The 14,014-nt window shown below is 37.8% G+C and overlaps 1 protein-coding gene across 14 annotated transcripts in view; it reads right to left on the bottom strand.

Annotated features, from left to right (window-relative positions):
* The window catches only part of LOC106880092 (telomerase Cajal body protein 1), a 148,480-nt gene that overhangs the window by 21,815 nt on the left and 112,651 nt on the right, over window positions 1-14,014 (bottom strand). For 3 of the 14 annotated variants that reach the window (XM_089366676.1, XM_089366678.1, XM_089366677.1), the window contains one exon: window positions 218-4,944. The exons of 6 other annotated variants lie outside the window; for them this stretch is intronic. In XM_089366676.1, coding sequence (XP_089222802.1) covers window positions 3,253-4,944 — 1,692 coding nt within the window. In that variant the 3' untranslated portion in view covers window positions 218-3,252. Of the gene's footprint in view, window positions 1-217; window positions 4,945-14,014 lie in introns of those variants that run through there. 5 more of the 14 variants (XM_089366675.1, XM_089366673.1, XM_089366674.1 and 2 more) reach the window with 4 other exon arrangements.

Genomic DNA, 14,014 nt, shown 5'->3' on the forward strand with positions numbered 1-14,014 from the left:
TGCTTTTATATATACCTATTATTTTAAGGAAATTAATTCCCCCAAAATACTAGGTACTGAACTAGTATTTCCTTGGATGAAACCATCCCTTCATGAGGTTAACACAACCTCTAATTAAATCATACATATACATATATATATATATATATATATATATATATATATATATATATATATATATATATATATATCCTCACGGTGGTGCACCAGCATGACCGCAGCCACTTGGCTGAAACACATAAATAAATAAATAAATATACATTTAAAATACAGAGATGCCTGTAATAGGACATCTAACCCGCTAGAAATAGCAGCAAGACTACATACCACAAAAAGTAGGGATAATTTCGAAAGGGAATGAAAAATAAAAACATTTACCGATCTATATTCTGTACCATGGTTTCAAGTCAATTTTAGTAAGATAAAAAAAATAAATAAATAAAATTTCTAAAATTTTCTTTGCTACCCTGTATTTTATTAATAATGATAAAAAATTTTTTTGGCTAATTTCTGATTTAAAATCGGCATTTGTGTATTTACTGCCGAATTAGGTAAACTGCAAATACGCGGTAAATTTGGAAAATTAGATATTCGAATATGAACCATGCTCTCTATTTGACTCGTATCTCGAATGTTGTCTGGTCATTCTGCTGATGATAGTCCGACCTTTTGTGAGATATATAATTTTTATCTTACTAAAATTGACTTGAAACCATGGTACAGAATATAGATCGGTAAATGTTTTTATTTTTCATTCCCTTTCGAAATTATCCCTACTTTTTGTGGTATGTAGTCTTGCTGCTATTTCTAGCGGGTTAGATGTCCTATTACAGGCATCTCTGTATTTTAAATGAATAACACATAGTCTATTGACTGGTTTTTTTCCCTCGCTAGACCACTGGTGGTAAAATAAAATTTCTAAAATTTTCTTTGCTACCCTGTATTTTATTAATATATATATATACGACCAGCTTTTTTCAGTTTCTGTCTACCAAATCCACTCACAAGTCTTTGGTCGATTTGAGGCTATAGCAGAAGACACTTGCCCAAGGTGCTACACAGTGGGACTGAACCCAGAACCATGTGGTTAGGAAGCAAGCTTCATACCACACAGCCATGCTTGCGCTTTATTTATATATATATATTTACACACACACACACACACACAGGCACGCATGCACGCACACATGCACACACACACACATAGTGGAGGTGCATGGCCTAGTAGTTAGAGCAGCAGACTTGCGGTTGAGAGATCACGGATTCGAATCTCAAATTGGGCGATGTATGTGTTTATGAGCAAAACACCTAAGCTCCATGCGGCTCCGGCAGAAAGTAATGGTAAACTTCTACTGACTCTTTTGCCACAACTTTCTCTCACTCTTTCCTCCTGCATTTAGCAGCTCACTTGTGATGGACTAGCATCTCGTCCAGGTGGGGAACCTATATGCCAATGAAACTGGGAAAACTGGCCCTCATGAGCTAGGTATGGCTCGGGAAAGAACAAACGACACATACATATATATAGTTGTAAAATCTCAAGAAGAGATCAAAGTTATAACTATACTAACAAATAAAGTTTCTCACCACATCAAAGTGGCTCTTCCATGTTACTACTAGTTTAATCCCAGGCAGATCTTCTGCTAGCTGGTTATCGGTGTGGTGCAGCACTTTGTATATATAATATATATATTGCTAGTAGGAGGAGCGAACCCCTACCATCCTGTAGTAGACAATAGGATCACGAGAGTGACTCAGTTTCAAGCTGGTTGGCTCATCTTCAGTTGCGAGTACCTGGTTGCAAGAGTGATAACCAGGGTCCGCTCCAGCCAGCAATATATTTTAAACAAAGCAACCATTGGTCACTGATTTGCAACAAGCAAAATAGCTAGTTGTAAAATCTCAAGAAGAGATCAGAGTAGTAACTATACTAACAAGTAAAGTTAATCATCACATCAAAGTGGCTGTTCCATGCTATTACTCGTTTAACCCCAGGCAGACCTTCAGTCAGCTAGTTATTAGTGTATTGGTGTGACACTGCACCCTGTATATACAATGACAATGAGCCAACTGAGTTAGAATCATAATCCTCTTGTCTGTTAAAGGATGGTAGGGGTTCGTTCCCCCTACTAACAATACATTTTGTATATACAGGGTGCAGCACTGCACTGATAACCAGCTGGCAGAAGATCTGCCTGGGGTTAAACTAGTAATAACATGAAACAGCCACTTTGATGTAGTGATTAACTTTACTAATTATCCTCATCATCATCATCATCGTTTAACGTCTGCTTTCCATGCTAGCATGGGTTGGACGTGGACTGGCAAGCCAGAAGGCTGCACCAGGCTTCAATCTGATCTGGCAGAGTTTCTACAGCTGGATGCCCTTCCTAACGCCAACCACTCCGAGAGTGTAGTGGGTGCTTTTACGTGCCACCGGCACGAGGGCCAGTCACACGGTACTGGCAACAGCCACGCTCAAAAAGGTGTTTTTTACGTGCCACCTACATGGGAGCCAGTCCAGCGGCACTGGCAACAACCTCGCTCGAATGATTTTCTAACGTGCCACCAGCACAAGTGCTAGAAGGCAACGCTGGTAATGATTACGCTCAAATGGTGCTATTTACGGGTAACTAGCATGGAAGCCAGACAGCTGCTCTGGCAATGAACATGCTTGGACAGTGCTGTTAGTGCTCCACTGGCGCAGGTGCCAGTCATCGAGTATGGTTCAATTACGATTTCGATTTCACGTGCCCTGACAGGTCTTCGCAAGCAGAGTTTAGTGTCCAATGAAGGAGAGGTTGGCATGGGTTCCAGTCGTCGGATTTGGTTCGATTTCGATTTCAGATTTCAAATTCCAAATTCACTTGCCTCAACAGGCCTTTGCAAGCAGGGTTTTTAGTGTCCAATGAAGTAAAGATACGAATTAGTGAGCTGGCTACACTTCTGGCAGAGGTCACAGATTATGCTCTCACTTGCCTTGCCGGGTCTTCTCACGTACTGCATATTTCCAAAGGTCCTGGTCACTGGTCATTGCCTCAGTAAGGCCTAAAGTTTGAAGGTCATGCTTCACCACCTCATCCCAGGTCTTCTAGGGTCTACCTCTTCCACAGATTCCCTCAACATCTAGGGTGTGGCACTTTTCCCCATAGCTATCCTCATCCATTCTTGCCACATGTCCATACCAGCGCAATCGTCTCTTTTGCACACCACATCTGATACTTCTCAGGTCTAACTTTTCTCTCAAGGTACTTACACTCTGTCGAGCATGCACACTGACATTACACATCCATTGGAGCATACTGGCTTCATTTCTTGCAAGTAACCTTTACCTTTGTAGCAGTTGACTATGGTGCTGCTACACCAGTCATTGAGTATGACTCCTTTGTGTATCACCTGATTAACTATATGGGTGACTAGGCTATAGCCGACACTGCCAGATATTTTGAGCATCTCTGCAGTGATTCCTGATGGGCCGGGGGCTTTACCTGTCTTCATACTCTTGATCGCTTTATCTACCAAGGTACTCTCAATTAGAATAGCTGGTCCCTCTGTTGCATCGACATGCGGCAGGCTCTCTTCCTCCCATTCATTCTCTTTATTAAGCAGCCTTTCATAGTGGCTTCTCCAAACCTCTCTCTTTCCAGCCTTGTTTAGTGCAAGTGAGCCATCATCCAAGCGGAAACATTTCTCTCCTACGACATCATGATTCTCTCTCATACACTGTCTTTGGTCCTCACGACGCAGAACATTGGCAAATTTGTTCTTATCTGCTTCCCCTCTGGCTAAGTAAACCTGTCTCCTAGCTTCCCTTCTGGCAGTCTGATACAATTCCCTGCTACCTCCATTCTTCCAGTCCTTCCAAGCCTGTTTCTTTTGTCTAATAGCCCTGTCAACTACATTGTTCCACCACCACGTTACTTTGGGTCGAAAGGGGACTTTGCACCAGCCACAGATCTGGTCGGTGGCTCTCAACAGGTTGTCCCGTAGAAACCTCCAATTGTCTTCCACGTTGTGTGATGCTATATCCCCTTCTATTTTGTCAAATGCTTGAAGTAAGACATTTCTAAATCTCTGTTCATTTGCAGGATCTTTAAGCTTCCAAACCCTTCTCCTCCAAGCTGGTCTACTTCTGGGCATCCATTTAGCCTTGATCCCGAAGTCGCTAACTACTAATCTGTGTTGAGGGATACATTCTTCGCCTGGGAAGGTTTTGGCATTTATAAGCTGTCCTCTTTCCCTATTTCTGGCGAGGATGTAATCGATTTGGCTAGTGTGTCTGCCAGAATGGTAGGTGACTAGGTGACAGGCAGGTTTCCTGAAGTTGGTATAGCAAACCATAAGATCATTTGCATCACAGAACTGCAGCAGTCTGGTTCCCGCCTTATTGCGGGAACTGAAGCCATAGCCTCCATGTACGCCATGGAAGCCCCCTGCATATTGTCCAACATAACCATTGAAATCACCAGCCTCAAAGAGAATGTCCCGGTCATTCGTCAATGAGGTAGTTTGCAACAGGGTTACATAGAATTGTTCTTTCTGCCTATCCAGTAGCCACAGTTGAGGGGCATAGGCCAAGATGACGATAGCTAACCTATGGTGAAGCACTAGTCTAATCTTAAGTACTCTGTCACATACTCTGACTACCTCGATTACCTTATCAACCCATTTCTCTGCAAGAAGTATTCCCACACCCCCGACCCTGTCAGTGTTCCCTGCCCATAAAATCTTGTATCTGTGTTCTTTGCCTGTGAGGAACCTAGCGGAACCTCCTCTCCACTTTACTTCTTGGATGTAGCACAAATCTACACGTCTCCGTTCAAGCATCTGAACAATCTCACCAGACCTACCTTTCAGTGTGCCGACGTTGAGAGTGCCCATTCTGAGAGTGTGGGAGGTGTGGGCCTGTGAGACTCTGGGATGAGGGAAAGCAGTGTCCTGTACCTGAAAAGAAAGCTTGCATTTGGCAGAATTCATAAACAAAACAATGCCTACAACCTGCATACACTACACCATCTTTATGCGCTATAAGATCGATAAAACCCTGGGTAGGGGAGGGGATGGCATTAGGCCCCTAGAAGTGTTTGCGGGAGACAACCAAGGATGACAGAGGATAAGAACTTCCGGTACTGGTGGAGGGGGTGGGTGGCAGGTATAACGCGAACCAGTAAGTTTAAAGGGAGAGTCACTTCTGCACTTTTCTACTATGGTAGACAAATTCGGAAAGATGTAAAGAGAATGAGTTAAAGGAACGATAAACATGAATAAAGTTAAGAAAAATAAATAAATAAAGTGTGGCAATTAAAAGGAATGCATTATATATGTGACTGGGAAACAAGCTTCTTACCACACTGCCATGCACCATGGCCACAATCTAATGACTGAAACAAGTAAAATTGATAAGGAAGACAGAGTGTACTGTAAGCTTTATTTAGCATAATGATCATATTGGCTTACATTGGCACTGTTCCCTAGTGGGTGGTGAATGATATAATGGAATTGAATGCACCCATCAATTCAGAAGAAACCACATCAAGTTACATAATATGTACATTTCATACATACCAAACATCCTGCCTCAGTAATGGATTTTGAACTACAATAAACACACACATCATAATAACACCATCCTGCCACACACAGTAGTGAAATGTATGTATTATAATACTGTAATGTATTATGTAACCTGATGAAGTTTCTTTTGCACTGTAGGATGCATTCAATTCCATTATATTGTTCCCCACCCACTAGGGAGCAGTGCAGATGTAACATGAAACGATTGTTTTGCTAAATAAAGCTTATGGTACACTCTGTCTTCCTTATCAATTATTTAAAATATACTAAACATGCACTGAGGAATTCATTACATAGATCTAGTAACTAAAGTGCAGTACTCCAGATGATGCTTGGTAGCCATATGTAGTGAACATGCTCTCAAGGCACATTACTAGGAACACACCAAAAACAAGGTTTGGATAGCACATTTTAAAGTTTCCCATCTAAACTTTAATTTTAAACATAACTTTTATATATATATATATATATATATATATATATATATATATAATATTACGGATAAAATCCAAAATTACAGGTAAAAACTCAATTAAAATCAATTTATTAAAAATTAAAATTAAATTAAGTTTCACAGTATAAAATATATATATATATATATATATAGTTTTAATGAACTCATCGATGAAAATCCACTGTCACATATAGAAAAAATTAATAATCAAAAGCACAATAAATAAGTATAATATAATACAAAGTAAATATCATAAGATCAAGATAATAAAATGACTACACGTGTTGCATAACCAATTTTCAAATAGAAAGAAATTTAAATCGATTAAAACTATCAAAAATCAATTCTAGTAAAAAATATAGCTAATCTTCAGGTCAAAATACAACAATGATAATAAATGAATGTATATAAAATACTTATTATATATATTAAGATAGAAAAATATTATTAAAATATCAAAATAATAAACATTCCATAATCAACCCTACATCCATTATAAAATAATCTAACAGGTATATTATATACAAAAACCAACTAAACAAATTTTTTCGTTTAAAATACAATTTGAATGAAGTTTAAGGTTAAAATAATATAGATAGTATTGGCACATATTTAAACGATGCAATAGTTTAAGCTAGACTATTTATGACTAAAAACATTTATTTATAAGAAGTCTAGTGAAAATATTCCGTATAGTATAGGAAATTAACATAAAAAGACTAGGTATTTATCACATAAAACAGAATTAATCGAAAATATTTCAACCCTAATCAAATCGAAGTTTTATTTTAGGCTAAAATGGTACTCTAACTTTAAAATAATTTAGTGTTAAATGAGGTATCTATTAAAATTATCATTAAAAATCAATTGAATAATAAAAAAAATACAAGAATACTTATTTATTCCAAACAATGATATAAAATCGTAAACAAAGTAAAAAAAGTAAAAAATATATACTAAAGGTGGTGCTCCAGCATGGCCACAGTCAAAAGACTGAAACAAGTAAAAGAGTAAAAGAGTAATCAAAATGTTATTATATTTCAAACTGAAACTTAGACATAAAAGTCAGAACTCGAGGTTAATTAGAAATAAAAATATTAATGAAAAAATTATTATGAATGAAAGATTAAGCTTAATATAGCTTAAGTCATAATAAAAAAAACCCATTAACGATACTATAAAGAAAGAAAGAAATCGATTAAAAATAATCTTTAAAAATCAATTGAATAATATAAAAATACAAGAATATATATTATTTTCAAACAATGATATATAGTTGTTTAACAAATTAAATGTTATACTTATCCAAATGCTGTCGTAATTCAAACTGAAGCTTAGACGTTTAACTAAGATGTATAGCATTTATTAGAAAGAGGTCACGTGAAAATACTACATTAAGATAGAGAATATAATATGAAAACATGAATGAAAGAATAATTCTTAAAATAATGAATGAAAGATTTAAACTTTATATAACTTACAAAATAAAAAACCCAGCTATCTTAAAAAACATATTAATGAATTTTAAATTCTAATAAATAATAAATTTTGAATAATGATACTAAGAAACATAAATTAAATAATAAATATGAAATAATCTAAAATACTATTATTAAATTAATCTTGTAAAAATCGTAGTGTCATTACTATATAAATCCTTAAACTCACTAAAATATTAACCTACCATCATCATCATCATCATCATCATCGTTTAACGTCCGCTTTCCATGCTAGCATGGGTTGGACGATTTGACTGAGGACTGGTGAAACCGGATGGCAACACCAGGCTCCAGTCTGATTTGGCAGAGTTTCTACAGCTGGATGCCCTTCCTAACGCCAACCACTCAGAGAGTGTAGTGGGTGCTTTTACGTGTCACCCGCACGAAAACGGCCACGCTCGAAATGGTGTCTTTTATGTGCCACCCGCACAAGCCAGTCCAGGGGCACTGGCAACGATCTCGCTCGAAAATCCTACAGGAGCCAGTCAGGCGGTACTGGCAACGGCCACGCTCAAAATGGTGCATCTCATGTGCCACCCGCACAAGAACCAGTCCAGGGGCACTGGCAACGATCTTACTTGGCTTGCCGGGTCTTCTCACGCACACAGCACATTTCCAAAGGTCTCGGTCAGTAGTCATCACCTCGGTGAGGCCCAATGTACGAAGGTCTTGCCTCACCACCTCAGCCCAGGTCTTCCTGGGCCTACCTCTTCCACGGGTTCCCTCAACTGTTAGGGTGTGGCACTTTTTCACGCAGCTATCCTCCTCCATTCTCACCACATGTCCATACCAGCGCAATCGTCTCTCTTGCACGCCACAACTGATGCTTCTAATGTTCAGCTTTTCTCTCAAGATACTTACACTCTGACGGGTATTCACATTGACATTACACATCCAACGGAGCATACTGGCTTCATTCCTTGCGAGCTTACGTATGTCCTCAGCAGTTACAGCCCATGTTTCACTGCCATGTAGCATGGTTGTTCGTACGCATGCGTCATACAGTCTGCCTTTTACTCTGAGTGAGAGTCCCTTTGTCGCCAGCAGGGGTAAGAGCTCTCTAAACTTTGCCCAGGCTATTCTTATTCTAGCAGCTACACTTTCAGCGCACCCACCCCCACTATTAACTTGGTCGCCCAGATAGCGGAAGCTATCGACTACCTCTAGTTTTTCACCCTGGAATGAGATAGAAGTTATTTCCTGTTTGTTTACAGTCTTTATTGCACCTGAACATCTGCCACAAACAAAAACTAACTTGCTAGTTAACCTGCCTTTGATGTTGCTGCACCTCTTATGTGTCCATAGCTTGCACCGGGTACATCTTATAGAGTTACTACCTACTCCTTTTCTACATACTGAGCAGGGCCATCTTCCTGAAGGGGTTTGTGTTTTATCTACCTTCCTACTTATTAGGATTTTGGTTTTAGCTAGGTTGACTCTAAGGCCCTTCAATTCTAGACCTTGCTTCCCCACCTGAAACTTCTCCTCTAGTTCTGATAGTGACTCCGCAATTAGGGCAAGGTCATCAGCATAGAGGAGCTCCCAGGGGCAACCTGTCTTGAACTCCTCTGTGATTGCCTGGAGGACTATGGTAAATAAGAGGGGGCTGAGGACGGAACCTTGGTGGACCCCTACCTCTACCCGGAATTCATTGCTGTACTCATTTCCAACCCTCACCTTACTGGCAGCATCTCTGTACATGGCTCGCACAGCTCTCACTAACCATTCTTCTATCCCAAGTTTCCTCATTGACCACCAGATAAGGGATCGGGGGACCCTGTCAAAGGCTTTCTCCATGTCAACGAAAGCCAGGTACAGAGGTTTATCCTTAGCTAGGTATTTCTCCTGCAACTGTCTCACTAGAAATAAGGCATCAGTAGTGCTTTTACCTGGCACGAACCCAAACTGCATCTCATCTAAATTGATTCGCTCCCTAATTAGTTGGGCTATGACCCTCTCTGTAACTTTCATAACCTGATCTAACAGCTTGATGCCTCTGTAATTATTTGTATCTAAAGCGTCACCTTTACCTTTGTAGCAGTTAACTATGATGCTGCTACACCAGTCATTGGGTATGACTCCTTCGTGTATCACCTGGTTCGTAATACGGGTGACTAGGCTATAGCCAACACTGCCAGATATTTTGAGCATCTCTGCAGTGATTCCTGATGGGCCTGGGGCCTTTCCCGGTCTTCATACTCTTAATTGCTTTATCTACCCTGGTACTATCAACTCAGATAGCTGGACCCTCTGTTGGGTCGACATACGGCAGGCTCTCTTTCTCCCATTCATTCTCTTTATTAAGCAATCTATCGTAGTGGCATCTCCAGACCTCTTTCTTTGCATCCTCATTTAATGCAAGCGTACCATCATCCATGCGAACACATTTCTCTCCTACAACATCACTATTCTCTCTCCTACACTGTCTTGCAACACGAAATACCTCGAGTCTTTGGTCCTCACGGCGCAGAACATTGGCAAATCTTTCCTTATCTGCTTCCCCTCTGGCTAAATAAACCTGTCGCCTAGCCTCCCTTCTGGCACATTGGTACAATTCCCTGCTACCACCGTTCTTCCAGTCCTTCCAAGCCTGTTTCTTTTGTCTAATAGCCCTGTCTACCTCCTTGTTCCACCACCACGTTACTCTGGGTCGGGAGGGGACCTTACACCACCCACAAATCTGGTCGGTGGCTTTCAACAGGTTGTCCTGCAGAAATCTCCAATTGTCTTCCACGTTGTATGATGCTATATCCCCTTCTATTTCGTTAAATGCTTCAAGTAACTTGTCTCTAAGTCTCTGTCCGTTTGCAGGGTCTTTAAGCTTCCACACCCTTCTTCTCCAAGCCTGTCTAATTCTGGGCACCCATTTTGCCTTGATCCCAAAGTCGCTAACTACTAATCTATGTTGTGGGGTACATTCTTCGCCAGGGTAGGTTTTGGCATTTATAAGCCGCCCTCTTTCCCTATTTCTGGCGAGGATGTAGTCAATAAATATAAATTATAACTGCTACAATTAGTAAAGAAGGAATAGTATAAACAAATACACACCAACACACGCCCTCACACATACATATATATATACATACATATATACATACACACAAATATATACATATAGACTAAAACAAACACACTCACATATATACATATACCCATACATATACATATATATACAAATACATATACATACACATACAAATATACATACATATCCACATACATATACGCACAAGTATATACATATATACACACACAACATACACACATATACACATAAACACACAATATTGTGTGTATATATGTATATATATATGAATATATATGTGTGTATATATATATTTATATATGTATGTATATGTGTATGTATATATATGTATATATATGTGTGTGTGTGTGAATGTGTATTTGTTTATACTATTCCTGCTTTATATTTTTATATGTATAAGTGTGTAAGGGTGTATATATTTATATATTTATATATATGAGTGTATGAGTGTATATGTATTTACATGTATGTTTATCTATGTACATGTGTATGTGTGTATATATGTATATGTATGGGTATACGTATATATGTGAGTGTGTGTGTTTTAGTCTGTATGTGTTATTATGTATGTATATATATGTGTGTATGTATATATGTGTATGTATGTATTTATGTATATAAATACATACATACACATATATACATACACACATATATATACATACATAATAACACATACAGACTAAAACACACACACTCACATATATACGTATACCCATACATATACATATATACACATATACACACGTACATAGATAAACATACATGTAAATACATATACACTCATACACTCATATATATAAATATATAAATATATACACCCTTACACACTTATACATATAAAAATATAAAGCAGGAATAGTATAAACAAATACACATTCACACACACACACATATATATACATATATATACATACACATATACATACATATATAAATATATATATACACACATATATATTCATATATATATACATATATACACACAATATACACACACATATATACATATACATATATAAATACATAAGCATATATATATACATACTAACACATAGACTAAACACACACACTCACATATACATATAATCATACATATACATAAATATACACATACACAAAAATACATACATAAGCATACATTTACATACATATACACACATACAGTCTTATATATATAAAAATATACACACTCTAAAACACACATATAAATATATAAAGAAGGGATGGATAGTATAAACAAATACACACTCAGACACGCACATTACACACACATAAATATACATATATATACTCACATGTATATACATATATACACACAACATACACACACAAATATATACAGAAACATATATATATACATATATAAATACATACATAAACATATATACATACAGACAAATATATACATATAGACTAAAACAAACACACTCACATATATACATATACCCATACATATACATATATATACAAATACACATAAGTACATACATAAGCATACATATACATACATATACACACATACACTCATATATATATATATATATATATATATAAAAATAAACACACTCTTAAACACTCACAACTATAAATATATAAAGAAAGAATAGTATAAACAAATACACACACACACCCTCACATACACACATAAATCATCATCATCATCGTTTAATGTCCGCTTTCCATGCTAGCATGGGTTGGACGATTTGACTGAGGACTGGTGAAACCGGATGGCAACACCAGGCTCCAATCTGATTTGGCAGAGTTTCTACAGCTGGATGCCCTTCCTAACGCCAACCACTCAGAGAGTGTAGTGGGTGCTTTTACGTGTCACCCACACGAAGGCCAGTCAGGCGGTACTGGCAACGGCCACGCTCAAAATGGTGTATTTTATGTGCCACCCACACAAGAGCCAGTCCAGGGGCACTGGCAACGATCTCGCTTGAAAATCCTAAGAAGGCCAGTCAGGCGGTACTGGCAACGACCACGCTCAAAATGGTGTATTTTATGTGCCACCTGCAAAAGAGCCAGTTCAGGGGCACTGGCAACGATCTCGCTCGAAAATAATACGAAGGCCAGTCAGGCGGTACTGGCAACGGCCACGCTCAAAATGGTGTATTTTATGTGCCAGCCGCACAAGAGCCAGTCCAGGGGCACTGGCAACGATCTCGTTCGAAAATCCTTACACATGTCACGGGCACAAGTGCCAGAAAGGCGACGCTGGGCACAGGTGCTATCTCGATTTCGCTTTCGATTGCCCCAATAAGATTTAGGTCTCACTTGGCTTGCCGGGTCTTCTCACGCACAGCACATTTCCAAAGGTCTCGGTCAGAAGTCATCGTCTCGGTGAGGCCCAATGTTCAAAGGTCTTGCCTCACCACCTCAGCCCAGGTATTCCTGGGCCTACCTCTTCCATGGGTTCCCTCAACTGTTAGGGTGTGGCACTTTTTCACGCAGCTATCCTCGTCCATTCTCACCACATGTCCATACCAGCGCAATCGCCTCTCTTGCACACCACAACTGATGCTTCTTATGTTCAGCTTTTCTCTCAAGATACTTACACTCTGTCGGATATGCACACTAACATTACACATCCAGCGGAGCATACTGGCTTCATTCCTTGTGAGGTTACGCATGTCCTCAGCAGTCACAGCCCATGTTTCACTGCCATGTAGCATGGCTGTTCATACACATGCGTCATACAGTCTGCCTTTTACTCTGAGTGAGAGCCCCTTTGTCATATATATATATATATATATATATATATATATATATATATATATATATATATATATATATATATACATACACATATATATACATACACATATACATACATACATATAAATAACAAAAATAAATATATATATACTTATATATACTCACTTGTATATACATATATACACACAACATACACAGACATATATACACAGAAACACATATATATACATTTACAAATACATACGTAAATATATATACATACACACATATATATACCTACTATCACATATAGACTAAAGTACACACATTCACATATATACTTTTATTATGACTTAAGCTATATTAAGCTTAATCTTTCATTCATAATAATTTTTTCATTAATATTTTTATTTCTAATTAACCTCGAGTTCTGACCTTTATGTCTAAGTTTCAGTTTGAAATATAATAACATTTTGATTAGTATATATTTTTTACTTTTTTTACTTTGTTTACGATTTTATATCATTGTTTGGAATAAATAAGTATTCTTGTATTTTTTTTATTATTCAATTGACTTTTAATGATAATTTTAATAGATACCTCATTTAACACTAAATTATTTTAAAGTTAGAGTACCATTTTAGCCTAAAATAAAACTTCGATTTGATTAGGGTTGAAATATTTTCGATTAATACTGTTTTATGTGATAAATACCTAGTCTTTTTATGTTAATTTCCTATA

Source organism: Octopus bimaculoides, chromosome 19 (assembly GCF_046866305.1).
Source record: "Octopus bimaculoides isolate indiv1 chromosome 19, ASM4686630v1, whole genome shotgun sequence".
Lineage (NCBI taxonomy): Eukaryota > Metazoa > Mollusca > Cephalopoda > Octopoda > Octopodidae > Octopus > Octopus bimaculoides.